The sequence below is a fragment of the Zea mays genome, chromosome 8 (genome assembly GCF_902167145.1).
Source record: "Zea mays cultivar B73 chromosome 8, Zm-B73-REFERENCE-NAM-5.0, whole genome shotgun sequence".
Taxonomy (NCBI): domain Eukaryota; kingdom Viridiplantae; phylum Streptophyta; class Magnoliopsida; order Poales; family Poaceae; genus Zea; species Zea mays.
Window position 1 is genome coordinate 125,744,700 of NC_050103.1, and position 14,990 is coordinate 125,759,689.

A 14,990-nucleotide genomic window follows, 5' to 3' on the forward strand; every position below is an offset into this window, starting at 1 on the left:
CTTCGGATCGGTTTTGGGCCGAGGCGGTCAACACCGCCTGCTACGCCATCAACCGGTTGTATCTACACCGAATCCTCAAGAAGACATCATATGAACTCCTAACCGGTAAAAAGCCCAATATTTCATATTTTAGAGTCTTTGGTAGCAAATGCTTTATTCTTGTTAAAAGAGGTAGAAAATCTAAATTTGCTCCTAAGACTATAGAAGGCTTTTTACTAGGATATGATTCATACACAAGGGCATATAGAGTCTTTAACAAGTCCTCTGGACAAGTTGAAGTTTCTTGTGACGTTGTGTTTGATGAGACTAACGACTCTCAAGTAGAGCAAGTTGATCTTGATGAGATAGGTGATGAAGAGGCTCCATGCATCGCACTAAGGAACATGTCCATTGAGGATGTGTCTCCTAAGGAATCCGAAGAGCCTCCAAATGCACAAGATCAACCATCCTCCTCCACGCAAGCATCTCCACCAACTCAAAATGAGGATGAGGCTCAAGTTGATGAAGGAGAAGATCAAGAAAATGAGCCACCTCAAGATGACAGCAATGATCAAGGGGGAGATGCAAATGATCAAGACAAGGAGGATGAAGAACCAAGGCCGCCACATCCAAGAGTCCACCAAGCAATCCAACGAGATCACCCCGTCGACACCATCCTCGGCGACATTCATAAGGGGGTAACCACTAGATCTCGTGTTGCACATTTTTGTGAGCATTACTCTTTTGTTTCCTCTATAGAGCCACACAGGGTAGAGGAAGCATTACAAGATTCGGATTGGGTGGTGGCGATGCAAGAGGATCTCAACAACTTCACTAGGAATGAGGTATGTCATTTGGTTCCACGTCCTAATCAAAATGTTGTAGGAACCAAGTGGGTGTTCTGCAACAAGCAAGACGAGCATGGTGTGGTGACAAGGAACAAAGCCCGACTTGTGGCCAAGGGATATTCACAAGTCGAAGGTTTGGATTTTGGTGAAACCTATGCACCCGTAGCTAGGCTTGAGTCAGTTCGTATATTACTTGCCTATGCTACTTACCATGGCTTTAAGCTTTACCAAATGGACGTGAAAAGTGCCTTTCTCAATGGACCAATCAAAGAAGAGGTCTATGTTGAAACCTCCCAGCTTTGAAGATAGTGAGTACCCTAATCATGTGTATAAACTCTCTAAGGCGCTTTATGGGCTCAAGCAAGCCCCAAGAGCATGGTATGAATGCCTAAGAGATTTTCTTATCACTAATGGCTTCAAAGTTGGAAAGGCGGATCCTACTTTATTTACTAAAACTCTTGACAATGATTTGTTTGTATGCCAAATTTATGTTGATGATATCATATTTGGGTCTACTAACGAATCTACATGTGAGGAATTTAGTAGGATCATGACACAAAAATTCGAGATGTCGATGATGGGGGAGTTGAAGTACTTCTTGGGATTTCAAGTGAAGCAACTCCAAGAGGGCACCTTCATTAGCCAAACGAAGTATATTCAAGATATTCTAAACAAGTTTGGGATGAAGGATGCCAAGCCCATCAAGACACCCATGGGAACAAATGGGCATCTCGACCTCAACACGGGAGGTAAATTCGTAGATCAAAAGGTATACCGGTCGATGATAGGCTCTTTACTCTATTTATGTGCATCTCGACCGGATATTATGCTTTCAGTATGCATGTGTGCAAGATTCCAAGCCGACCCTAAGGAAGCTCACCTTACGGCCGTAAAACGAATCTTGAGATATTTAGTTTATACTCCTAAGTTTGGGCTTTGGTATCCTAGGGGATCCACATTTGATTTAATTGGTTATTCGGATGCCGATTGGGCGGGGTGTAAGATTAATAGAAAGAGCACATCGGCGACTTGCCAGTTCTTGGGAAGATCCTTGGTGTCTTGGGCTTCAAAGAAGCAAAATTCCGTAGCTCTTTCTACCGCCGAAGCCGAGTATATTGCCACAGGACATTGTTGCGCGCAATTACTTTGGATGAGGCAAACCCTTAGGGACTACGGTTACAAATTAACCAAAGTTCCTCTTCTATGTGATAATGAGAGTGCAATCTGCATGGCGGATAATCCCGTTGAGCATAGCCGCACTAAACACATAGCCATTCGGTATCATTTCTTAAGGGATCACCAACAAAAGGGAGATATCGAGATTGTGTATATTAATACTAAGGAACAATTAGCCGATATCTTTACCAAGCCACTAGATGAACAAACTCTTAGGCATGAGCTAAATATTCTTGATTCTAGGAATTTCTTTTGATGTCTTGCACACATAGCTCATAAGTATACCTTTGATCATGTCTCTTTTATATATGCTATGACTAATGTGTTTTCAAGTGGATTTCAAACCAAGTCATAGGTGTATTAAAAGGGAATTGGAGTCTTCGGCGAAGACAAAGGCTTCCACTCCACTCCATAACTCATCCTTCGTCGTCGCTCCATGCAACTCTCCGTCTTTGGTATAATATTCACTCATGTTTTATTTGCCAAAGGGGAGAAAGTAATACAAGGGCTTATATTTCACTCAAAGTATCTGTTTTTGGCGATTCATGCCAAAGGGGGAGAAAGTATTAGCCCAAAGCAAAGGACCGCACCACCACCTCTAATTTTAAAACTAATGATTTTTTGTATCTTATTGTGTTCAAAAGGGGGAGAAAGTAGGATTTTCAAAATTGATATCTTAAAACCCTCTTGAACACTAAGAGGAGGATTTCATTGAGGGGGAGTTTTGTTTAAGTCAAAGGAAAAGCATTTGACACAGGGGGAGAAAATTTCAAATCTTGAAAATGCTTCTCAAAATCTTATTCATTTACCTTTGAATATTTGCAAAAGAACTGTTGGGACTATGCTTCGTCGTCGAAGGTCCTGCGGAAAGAAACAGCTTCGGCTGAAGCTGCTCGTACGTGATGCCGAAGGTACCATTCATGAAGCTTCGGTATTACAGCATATCCGAAGATGAAGGGTCGAACCGACTTAAAGATAGAATGACCTTTTAGTCCATAAGGGTCTGAGTCATTGTTGTAAACTTTTATGAGGGGCATGATTGTAATTCCTCACAGGCTGTGTCCTGTGCCTATAAATAGTGAACAATATTCCTTTACTGTTCACGCATTCCTGCATCACTCGGGAATTATTATTTGTCAAGGCAAAGGTATAAATGTACCTAAACATTATGTTCTAATATGTCAGATTCATATAATAAAATATGCGAATGATGTCATTTATTTCTGATATATTTATCTTTAATGTTTCACATTTTATATTACTTTATATTATTTTGTGAGTTTAATCACGAAGGTGTAACCTTCGTGATATTCTGCTCGTGGTCTTCGTCCGAAGTTCATTAAATCCGTGAGGAGATAATGCTTCAGCGGACGAAGGGCATTAATATTTAACATTTTATGTTGCCTTGTTCTTAATTCATAGCATTTGAGAACAAGTCCCCAACAAGAACTTTGAAAAGAATTTATAAAAGAATTTGCAAAAACAAAACATGTGGTGCAAGCGTGGTCCAAAATGTTAAAATTTTAAAGAATCAATCCATGCATATCTTATGAGTATTGATATTGGCTCAATTCTAAGTAACCTTTGCACTTACATTATGCAAACTAGTTCAATTATGCACTTCTATATTTGCTTTGGTTTGTGTTGGCATCAATCACCAAAAAGGGGGAGATTGAAAGGGAATTAGGCTTACACCTATTTCCTAATTGATTTTGGTGGTTGAATTGCCCAACACAAATAATTGGACTAACTAGTTTGCTCTAGTCTATAAGTTCTACAGGTGCCAAAGGTTCACAAAAAGCCAATAAAAAGACCAAGAAAAGGGTTCAAACAAAGAGAGCAAGGGACAACCGAAGTGCTCCCTGGTCTGGCGCACCTGACTGTCCGGTGCACCAGGGGACTCCAAGCTGAACTCCTCACCTTTGGGAATTCTCAGAAGCGCTTCGCTATAATTCATCGGACTGTCCGGTGCCCCAAGGGAGAGCGACTTTGAACTCGCCAGCTTCGGGAATCCGCTCCGCTAAAATTCACCGGGTTGTCCGGTGTAACACCGGACTGTCCGGTGAGCCAGCGGAACAACGACTACTTCGCGCACAACGGTCAACTGCAACGCATTAAATGCGTGCCTGCGCGCGCAGAGGATAGAGCACGCGCTGGTGGCACACCGGACAGTCTACAGGACTTGTCCGGTGCGCCACCGGACAGCCAGGCGGGCCCACAAGACAGAGCTCCAACGGTCGGAACCCAACGACCAGGTGACGTGGCTGGCGCACCGGACAGTGTCCGGTGGCGCACCGGACTGTCCGGTGCGCCATGCGACAGAAGCCTTCACCAAACGGCTAGTTTGGTGGTTGGGGTTATGAATACCCTCAACCACCCCACATTCAAGTCATCCAAGTTTCTACACTTCTACACCTTACAAGAGCTATAGCATTCAATACTAGACACACCAAATAGATCAAATCCTCTCCCAATTCCACACAAGGCTTTAGTGATTAGTGAGAGAGATTTGTTGTGTTCTTTTGAGCTCTTGCGCTTGTGGATTGCTTCCTTCTTTCATTCTTTCTTGCGAACAACTCAATTGTAACCAAGGCAAGAGACACCAATTGTGTGGTGGTCCTTGCGGGGAAGTTTGTTCCCGTTTGATTGAGAAGAGAAGCTCACTCGGTCCGAGGGACCGTTTGAGAGAGGGAAATGGTTGAAAGAGACCTGGTCTTTGTGACCACCTCAACGGGGAGTAGGTTTGCAAGAACCGAACCTCGGTAAAACAAATCACCGTGTCTCGCTCTTTATTCGCTCACGATTTGTTTTGCGCCCTCTCTCTCGGACTCGTTTATATTTCTAACGCTAACCTGGCTTGTAGTTGTGATTAAGTTTGTAAATTTCAGATTCGCCCTATTCACCCCCCTCTAGGCGACTTTCAATAATCCTGTTGAACACAGCCGCACTAAGCACATAGACATCCGACATCACTTTTTGAGAGACCACCAGCAAAAGGGAGATATCAAAGTGTTTTATGTTAGCACCGAGAACCAGCTAGCTGATATCTTTACCAAGCCTCTAGATGAAAAGACCTTTTGCAGATTGCGTAGTGAGCTAAATGTCTTAGATTCGCGGAACTTGGATTGATTTTGTTGCTTATTTATGGTGCTCAAGTTGTACCCATGATCCCCGGACCTCAAAAGTCCATGTGTGAGTGATGCACATATTTAGGGGGAGATGTGCTACAACTTGATCCTTTGAGACTAACCATGTGCTTGAGTTTTCTTAAATTAGTCTCAAAGGTGTATTGAAAGGGAAAGGTGGACTTGGACCATAAAAGACTTCCACTGCACTCCGATGAGAGGGTAACTTACTCCAAGTTCATCTCCATACTCTTATTGCCTTTTTTACTCCTAATTGACAATTTTGGTGAGGCAATGGGGTTAAAGGGCCAAAAATGATCCCGTTTTGGTGCTTGATGCCAAAGGGGGAGAAATTAAGGCCAAAGCAAGAAATGGATCAGCTACCACTTGAGAATTTTGAAAATAGTAGAGTTAGAGCTTTTGATTTGTCAAAATACTCCTATGGTCTCTTATTGTCAAAAATTGGTCTCTTGTGGGGAGAATGTTTGATTATGGGAAAAGGGGGAGTTTTTGAATCTTTGATCAATTTCTCTTGGAATACCTCTCTCTATGCCTCAACAAGTGAATTTGACTTAGAGATAGGAAATTGAGTTTGATTTGCAAAAACAAACCAAGTGGTGGCATAGAATGATCCAAATATGCCAAATTTGAATCAAAACAAATTTGTGTACTCATTCGCATTGAGGTTGCACTTCTTTTAGTTGCTTTTTGTTGTGTTGGCATAAATCACCAAAAAGGGGGAGATTGAAAGGAAAATGTGCCCTTGGGCCATTTCTAAGTATTTTGGTGATCAAGTGCCAACACAAAAATGGTTTAAGTATGAAACTATGCCAAATGGTGTTAGAAGTGAAAATCAACACAAAGGTATGATTCTAGACTTATTACATTGGTTTTTGTGTACTAACATATTTGTCTAAAGTGCTAGAATCAAAGAAAAGACAAAAGGAAAAAGAGTTGGCTGCTGTTCAGTCTGGGTGCACCGGACTGTCCGGTGCGCCAGGCTGGCTCTGGTGAGAAGGTTGCTTTCGGGATTTCGTCGGCGGCGTACGGTGAGCCAACGGGTCGGCCGCGCAATCCGCGCGTGACGCGTGGCCAAGCCAACGGTCTGATGGGGGCACCGGACTGTCCGGTGCGCCAACGGCTCCAAATCTTCAACGGTCGGCTGCGCTAGAATAGAAAAGAGATCAGCACCGGACAGTGTCCGGTGGTGCACCGGACTGTCCGGTGCGCCACCCGACAGAAGGCAAGAATTGTCTTCCTGGATTGCTCTCAACGACTCCTAGCTGCCTTGGGGCTATAAAAGGGACCCCTAGGCGCATGGAGGAGAACACCAAGCATTCTTTGATCATCTCTAAGCACCAAGTCTTCATTCTAGCGCGTTTGATTCTTTGTGATAGCAATTTGAGCTCCTTTTGAGTTGAGAACTCCGTGTGTGAACTTAGAGCTCAAGTTGTGACTAGTGTGCGTGTTCGAGCTGTTGTTTTTTAGACTTGTGTGTGTTGTTTTTCCCTCCCTTACATCCGTGCTTCTTTGTGATCATCATTTGTAAGGGCGAGAGGCTCCAAGTTGTGGAGATTCATCGCAAACGGGATATAGTGAAAGAAAGAAGAACACCGTGGTATTCAAGTTGATCATTGGATCACTTGAGAGGAGTTGAGTGCAACTCTCGTCCGGGACGCCACAACGTGGAATAGGCAAGTGTTATACCTGGCCGAACCACGGGATAAATCCTCGTGTCTCTTGTGCTTGTTCTCACTGTGTTTATTGTGTTTCACAAAAGTTCGCCTTTAGCCACTTGATTTCATTGTGCTAACTCTTAATCAAGTTTTGTGGCTTTAAATTTTAAGTTTTTATAGGATCACCTATTCACGCCCTCTAGATGCTCTCACTTCCCTACGCGTCGGCGGTGAGCAGAGGAGACGAAAGCTACAGCACCTCGTTCTGACTTTCTGTTTGCCAGCGGTCAATGACAGTGACGCAAAGCAATTCCTCTAGTACGTACGTACTACAGAGAAGAGTCAGCTCGGTTTATTAAAGCTGTGCACCCTGCTTGGAATCAATGGAGCCTGCACTGCACTGCAGAACGGCTGCCGGAACGGAAGCCAGGAACTGGAACCCCAGGTCCCTCCCTAATGAACAGGTCGGTCCTTTTAAACACAAGCTCAAGTTCCCGGACGGTAGGTTTATTACACAAGGCCCAACCCAACCGCGAGCGCTCTATGTACAAGCTACAGGACGGGGCCAATAATACAGAAGCAGCAGGACTTGCCATTAGCACTAACACGCGCGGCAGATACATGCATGCTTATTGCTACTGCTTGGGACTCATTACTTCCGGACTCTAATAATAATAACTAACAAACCATTGATCCTTGGGTGTGAGTGTGTTCTCGGCCCTACTCCAATGAAGCCAGCATGTGGTTGACGGATCACCATGACTGTTGTGCGCCGGGACCATAGTACGAGCTTTCCCCTAGCCAACTTGGCTACTGCCCATCATCCGCTTCTACCTCCTATCATCGTCCTCGTCGTCCTCCAGATCACTGAACGACACGTCCTCCTCCTCCCGCCCTAGCAAAGTCCTGTGGCCAGCCTCATCGGTGGGGTCGTCATCGGGCCACTCGTCGACTTCCTCCTCTTCATCAGCCTCGTAGGGAAGCTTGGACTTCACCGGTGAGGTCTTGCTCTCATTTGCCACAGTCAGCTCTTCCTCAACCACTGACTTGTCCACCATTTCCACTTCGGTGGTTGAGACTGGGAATTTCTCGGACACGGTTTCAGAAGGTTCTTCGGACGATGATTTCTCCCAAGCGCCTGCTTTGTCTTGGATGACTGGAGGTTGAATCACCTTCTCTTCAGCAGGAGCGGAGGATGCGTTCGAGCTCTCGGCGGATGACTCGTCGGGAAACTTGGATCCCCGCTTTTTCTCAGACCCTAAACTTTGCAACAACTGCTCCCTTGCTTCTAGGATCTGTGTAGATAACAAGGTCCCTTAGAAACATAGGTACAAAGCAAAAGCGTGGCAGAACAAAAAAAAAGGCCAAGGAAAAACAAGAAGACCGTGTTGTTCTACAACATGCAAACCTACCTGTAACTAGCTGCTCAAAGCTTACTTATTTATTTACTAACCCTCTCATCCCTTGCAATAGGCATCGCACAGGAATCATATAAAAAAAACTGGGTCACAAGATTTATACTATGGACGATCCAGAATAAAAAATACCTGTGGCGTCGAAAGAACCTCAGCATCTTGCTTATTGAGTTTCGAGTGCAAAAGCACAAAGTAGATCTTCCAGAAACATGCTTCAGTCATGTCAGTAGAGCAAATCTGAGCCTTTAAATCTGATAATCCTGGCACAAGGTGCTCTACAGACAGAGCATGCACGTACTGAGCATCTGACAGTTCGAAATCTGAAGAAAGAAAGAAACTTTGTAAGACACGATGATGGGATACAGGGAATCAATGAGGTCCATTGCACAAACTTCGATTGAATTTTGGGGATACAGCCTCTGGTGAACCATTCAAGACTTAAAAGTCTGAAGAAGATATGAGTAAACTGGCAAACATAGGACATAATCTACTTATTCCAGAAAAAACAAACAAACATGTGGTCTAGGAAGGGATAAACCAAGACAAGCCTTCCCCTCGCAAATGCAAAGAGGCTGCTTCCAAAACGTGATCTGGTGATTCAGTGAGACAGCTCTCACAACTATACCAGGCATGCCCTTCAAATTAACACTGGAACAAATCATATAGCAATGGAATTTGTTCTATAAAACACAAAACATCCATGCAGACAACATTTTTGTTGAAAGGTACTCCCCGTATAACTGTAACACTTAAATACTCAAGCATAATTGCATGATGATATTTTTCCAATTCCAGAGTAATAGCCTAGACCTATTTCACTACTTGCATAGAACTAAACTGGTCAAGTGAACCGAGTCGTCCTTAAAAGTGAAAACTAAATGAAAATATTGCTAGCTTAAAGCAGCGATCTCAGATAAAAAAGACCCAGTTTCTGGGACATGGCAAAACTAACTCAACAACCAATAGTATCAGTAACCAAATACAGAATACATCTATGTTCACTGACCATAAATAAAATTATTAGAAAACCTATGCAGTATAACAAAACACCATAAGTTCCAACATATAAGAAACTATGGGTACTCGAACATTTATGAAAAATGAAAGGTACATTTATGAAAAATGAAAGGTCAATTACAATGTGAAAGTTCCAGAAACCTTTGTTTAGAAAGCTTCAGTTACACCGAAGCATGCTATCGCCAATAATGTTAGAAGAGGGTAACTCATACTATTGTTCAAAATATGTAAATAATTATGTCATTAAACTAAAAGCCCAACAAAACTGAAGCAGCTACCACTCATATACCCCCTTCCACCAGCAACAAAAAAATCTGACCACACAATTCAATTGAAGCAGAGGCGCTAACTTCAGAGTGCCTTTCAACAACCTTGATCGTAAAAACATGAGAACTAATTACTAGTACTCTTTTTCAAGGAACATTCACAAATGTAATCACTATGGGATGCCTTGTTTACTGCAAAAGATATGCATGAGTAGTTTGTACCACTATAAGGATAAAATGAATGACATACTACAATCCAATAAATTTTATTTATTTATTTATGAGTAATGGCAGGAGCAATCCCCCTCATTAAAATAAAGTGGAAAGAATCTAACGATCATTAATTATCTTTCAAAAATCAATCATTAGTTCTGAACCAAGCCCCCCTCCAATCACTTCCCTTCCACGTTAATAACGACCAAATGCTGAAGTAGAGTACACATGTGCGGAGAGCCTTAGCTATACCATCCGCGTAGCGCTCGCTGATGAAGAGGGGAAAATCGAGCCATGTCTCGGGCCGCGTGGAGATGTGCCTGACGAACACCACCACCTCTTCGGTGATGCCGGGCACGGACTCCCCCTCGTCCGCCTCCCCTTGCCCGAACGGCAGGAGCGACGAGGCGATCTTGGAGATCTCGGCCACGGCCAAGTTGTTCTGCAGCATCGAGAAACCGCTCCACATCCTTCCGCCTATCTCGGCTAGATCGCTGCGGATCCCCGCAGTCCGGGGGGACAGCACCGCGGCCTCCTCCCCATCCTCAATCCCCTCATCTTCCCCTTGTGCCGGAGTCGCGGCGCGCGGGGTGGAGGCCTCCGGCGGGGTCGGGGGCGGTGCGAGGAAGGATGCGACGCCCCAGAGGCGGCGAGTGAGCGTTTCGGTGAGCTCGGATATGTCGTCCTTGACGCCGCGGCTCGGTGTGCCGGGCTGCTCGGGTTCCCCGGCCTCAGGGCCCGGGTTAGGGCTGCTGCCGTGGGACTCCTCCTCCTCCGGCCCTGCCCCGCTCTGCGCGGAGGCAGGGTCGTAGTCGGCGTCGTCGGCGTCGGAGCTGCGCGGCGAGGAGAGAGTGGCCGCGATGGAGCGCGCGATCCACGACATGACGCCGGAGCGTGCGTGCGAGAAAGATAGAGCCGCAGGATGGGACGGCCGGTCAAGTCAGGTCAGTGATGGAAACGGGAAACCTGATACGGTACCGTGTAAACTGCGGCTTGCTGTTTCTACGTATAACGTATTTTGTCTCTCATCAGCTCCATCCACGGTTTACAAAACCGTTTCCTATGCGAAAACCGCTACCCACCGGTAACAGTTTACCAACAACCGATAAAAATCGACCAATTTGACCAATTCAAATCAATTTGAATTCGAATCTGTTTACCGGCGAAAAACCGGTGAAAACCGCTCTAAACCACCGGCGCGAAACGAACCGGTTTTTGCTGTTTTTTACAGAAAATGGAAAATTTTGACAATATTTATTTGTAGTTTGCTCAATTCAAATTGCACATTAAATATTAATTGATCTACACGACATGTGTTCACCGAAATAACATAAAACATATATATACAACCACAAACTCCAGTTCTCATGCAACAAACAACCAGCGAACTTAGCAATACTCAAATACAAGTTCTTTTGCAACTCTCCAACGAGCCAACGACATATAGGTTGACTTATTTCACAATACTCACATGTTTATCTCGAGTCATGGTGATAGTACTCAGGCATGTTGGAAAGATCGTGATATTGTTCCAATCCGTTATAGTGATAGTGATAGGTCTATACAAAATATATGAGCTACATTAGCGATAAAACAAGAACGACAAATAAATATTTATCCACAAAGCAAAAAATATACCGGTACGTGTGTTCGGCGTTTGTGTATTGCATGTGCACTTCACCAAGTGTTGGACTTTTCTCCTGATCAGCAAATCTTAGGAACACATATAGAAGAGCTGGAGCTAAGGGTTATAGATTGAGTCTTGTCTAGACGGATAGTTATTAGAAGAACTGAAGCTACTTGATCTACGGATTCCATCTTGGTCAGGAAATAAAACCGAAATTGACCACTAAATGCCTAAACTGGACTTGAGCTATGGGTTCATCTTCACATATAACATATAACATCTTCACATATAGCATATAACAGTAAACAAGACTAATATGCCTAAATTGACCACTAAATACTCAGTTTTAGCATTAAATCTGATTTTTCGGCAAATATTGACGGTTTACCGGTCTCAAATAACGGTTTACCATTCCCAGAAAACGGTTTACCAGCGGCAAGGTTATTAAGGCGTTAAGGCGAGGCGTGGCGACAACCCCCCTTCCAAACGCCTAGGCGAGTTAGGCGTGCGGCGAGGCGACGCCATATGAGGATCGCCTAGGCGAGGATATGCAAAAAAATCCTAACAATCTAACACTTCCAATAGTAAAATTGGTAAGGTTAGAGAATACAATACAAGCCTTTTTGTTGTCCATGCTTTGGTATGTACTCTGCACTTCTCTTTGTTGTTCTTGTAGCATCCATGATCCATCTCTCTTATCGAAGATCCAACTCCTCTTCTTTTCTTTCAAGCTGCAAGCTACATTAACCTATGAATATTGACATATTAAAACAGTAAGACATAAAATAGCAGTAGCAGACAGGTATATCAAATTAAACCCACAATACATTGGTGGGAATAAAATAGCAGCAACAACATATGCTAGACTGCTAGTCTTAGTGGCATAATTAGTTCCAGTACAGCCCCATGATGACTTAGCGACATAGATCAATCAAAAGATTAAAAGACTAGTAAGTGCACAAGCACTCAAGCAGTGAAGCATTGAAGCACTGCACAAAAATAGGTAAGCTGCAAATCTGAAATCAGCCAACTCTTAGTGAGTCAATATCCATCTTCGAACTCATCTGGAGCAGCCTCAGTGTTTTCTCCACCAACATCATCATGTGCATCTTCAGAATCAGTCACATCAACATCATCATGTGGATCTTGGTCCTCCTCTTCTTCATTGGCTGAACCAAAATCTTCTTCAAAGTCAAACCTTGAGTGTGAAACTCTTCCACGCTTGTTGGCATTCCTTGGAAGATTTCGGCCTCGCAGTGAGCTTGATGCACCCACAGCTTGATCAACAAGTTCCCATGTAAGGCCATTCTCATCCTCACCACAATCACACCCACGAGCACCTTGAGGCTGCACATAGGAGGAATCAGCCCACTCATTATCCCAATCAAACTCTTCAATGACCAAAGGGTCAAAACCTTTCCCTTTCTTCTCACGCCTTATTTGAAACCTACACAAGCTAAGAATTAAACAATTAGACAAAGACAACAATACTCACAAACTCAAATCTACTCCAGTTTCTCTCACAACCCGATGATGAAGCGCAAAGACCAACAATACGCCTAGCAAACCTTTGAATCTCAATAGCACGCCCACCATATGAACGCCACCAATCAACTTGATTGCCAAATGCGAAATACAACATAAATTTAGATGTTAATGTATAAAACCTGCTGCAATTACAAGACAAGCATCACTTACGTGGGTTCATTGTCTCCAGGTTGTTCTTGGCCATTTTGTTTGAGAAGGCCTCTCCTCTAAGAGCTTCATAGTCTAAGGATTGAGCATCAATCTTGGCTCTTGTTTCTTCATCATCCACCATTCTTGCAAGCACATCAAGGAAACAACCTCTTAGTTGGCCAACAGTTGCATCATCATCATCTCGAATGAGAGGATGCAATTTTCCTGGATTCAAATAAAGAGCAGCCCCATACAAAGGATGGTCCATTTGTTTCATCCATCGTTTCTCAATGATGTCTATGATTCTCTTAAGTAAGCTTTTCTTGCTATCAATAGCAAAGCTTAGCTTGATCTTCTCTTTTGCATGTTTCATTAGTGCCGCGACCTCTGGCATTGCAGGTTTCTCATCACCATCAACCACTCTAAGTACAATGAGGAGAGGGGCTGAAGCTCTAAGACAATCTTCAACTTTATTCCAAAACTCCACAGAGAGCACAATATCACAAGCCTCCTTACGTGCAGCAGTTTTTGCCAACTTGTTTCCATTCCATTCTTCACTAAGAAATAGGGCCTTCAAAGGATCCTTGTGCTTGTACAAACTTTTCAAAGTAAGGAAAGCAGTGGCAAATCTAGTGGCTGCAGCTCTCACAAGATCTGCCCCACCTGTCTTCTCTCTCATTAAATTAAGAATTCTACCGTGCCTATAGATGAAAGTTGTGACACGTCTTGCACGTACAATGGGCTTCTTAAATTCCTTCAAGTTTCCTATGTCTTCTAGCATAAGATCTAAGCAATGTGCAGCGCATGGGCTCCAAAAAAGTGAAGGAAACCTCTCCATAAGTATCCTACCTGCTGCCTTGTAGTTAGCCCCATTATCAGTGATAACCTGAACCACTTTTTCTTTCCCAATCTCTTCAATTTTCTTCCCTAATAAATCAGCTAGCATAAATGCATCATGAACTTCACTTGATGCATCCACAGACTCTAAGAAGTATGTCCCCTCTGGACTATTCACAAGGAAGTTGATCAAATGTCTGCCTCCTATCAGACCATCCATCTGACATAAGCGTGCAACCATAATGCTTCCATGCCCTCTCGTGTTCCTCCCTCATAGTACTTGTCAATTTCACATCATCCTTAAGCTATGGCTGCCCAAGTTGATATGGAGATGGAGGCTTATAGCCTGAACCAAACTGGGCAGTTGCCTCAACTGCAACCTGAAATTGTCTTGCTGCTGCTGCATTAAATGGCACACCGCATTCATAAAACCACAAAGCCCATTGCATATCAACATAATTCTTCTCCTCTTTGGACTTCATCTTGGATGCAATTGTGGGTTGAGAACACCCTTTACACCTTTCATCAACTACATCTTCAGGTGATTTCCGAAGCATCTCCACAATTGACTTTTGCTTGCTTGCTTGATTTGCCTTGGTCTTGATTGATGTTGTATCCTTGTACAGATAGGTTGCACGCCTGTGTTTGGCTGCAGTCCCTGAACTTGGTTGTACCTTAGAGCCTTGGGATTCTATAGGTTCATCTTGTTGAACTTGAACAGATTCAGCTGCTGCATCCACCACCATTACATCCTCTTCCTCCTCTTGCCGCTCATTATCATCTAGGAAAATAGCTCTTTTCCTTCTTTTGGATTCCAAGTAATCCCTCATCTCCTTTCTAATTGCAGTAGTGGTCTTTGAACACATCTTTGTATCTCTATAGCCACATGCTAGATGCTGCTTTAGCCTTTTTATCCCTCCAGAAACTATGGTGTCACAAAGGGTGCATGTCACTTGATCTCTATTTGCCAAATTTGCCCAATAACCATACTTCCAACCTGGATCATTTGAGCTAGCCTTCCTTGCTTTGTCTGTCTTTGGATCATAGTTGGCATTGTTCACTGAAGATGGGCTAGCCATTGATTGATGAGGGTGGCAGGGTGTTGTTGCAGACTTGCAATGGTGCACTCTTGCT

The 14,990-nt window shown here is 43.7% G+C and overlaps 2 protein-coding genes across 2 annotated transcripts; both read right to left on the reverse strand.

Moving 5' to 3' along the window:
* Positions 1-7,173: 7,173 nt before the first annotated feature.
* Positions 7,174-10,655, reverse strand: LOC109941521 (uncharacterized). The gene is made up of 3 exons (NM_001360082.1): positions 9,968-10,655; positions 8,352-8,539; positions 7,174-8,099 (listed from the first exon to the last, which is right to left on the reverse strand). The coding sequence occupies exons 1-3, from the start codon at positions 10,596-10,598 to the stop codon at positions 7,635-7,637; spliced, it is 1,284 nt and encodes a 427-aa protein (NP_001347011.1). The 5' UTR covers positions 10,599-10,655; the 3' UTR covers positions 7,174-7,634.
* A 2,125-nt stretch (positions 10,656-12,780) lies between these two features.
* On the reverse strand, positions 12,781-14,091 carry LOC109941973 (uncharacterized). The gene is made up of 2 exons (XM_020543270.2): positions 13,041-14,091; positions 12,781-12,956 (listed from the first exon to the last, which is right to left on the reverse strand). Exons 1-2 carry the CDS (start codon positions 14,074-14,076, stop codon positions 12,814-12,816), a joined length of 1,179 nt encoding a protein of 392 aa, XP_020398859.1. The 5' UTR covers positions 14,077-14,091; the 3' UTR covers positions 12,781-12,813.
* Positions 14,092-14,990: the final 899 nt, after the last annotated feature.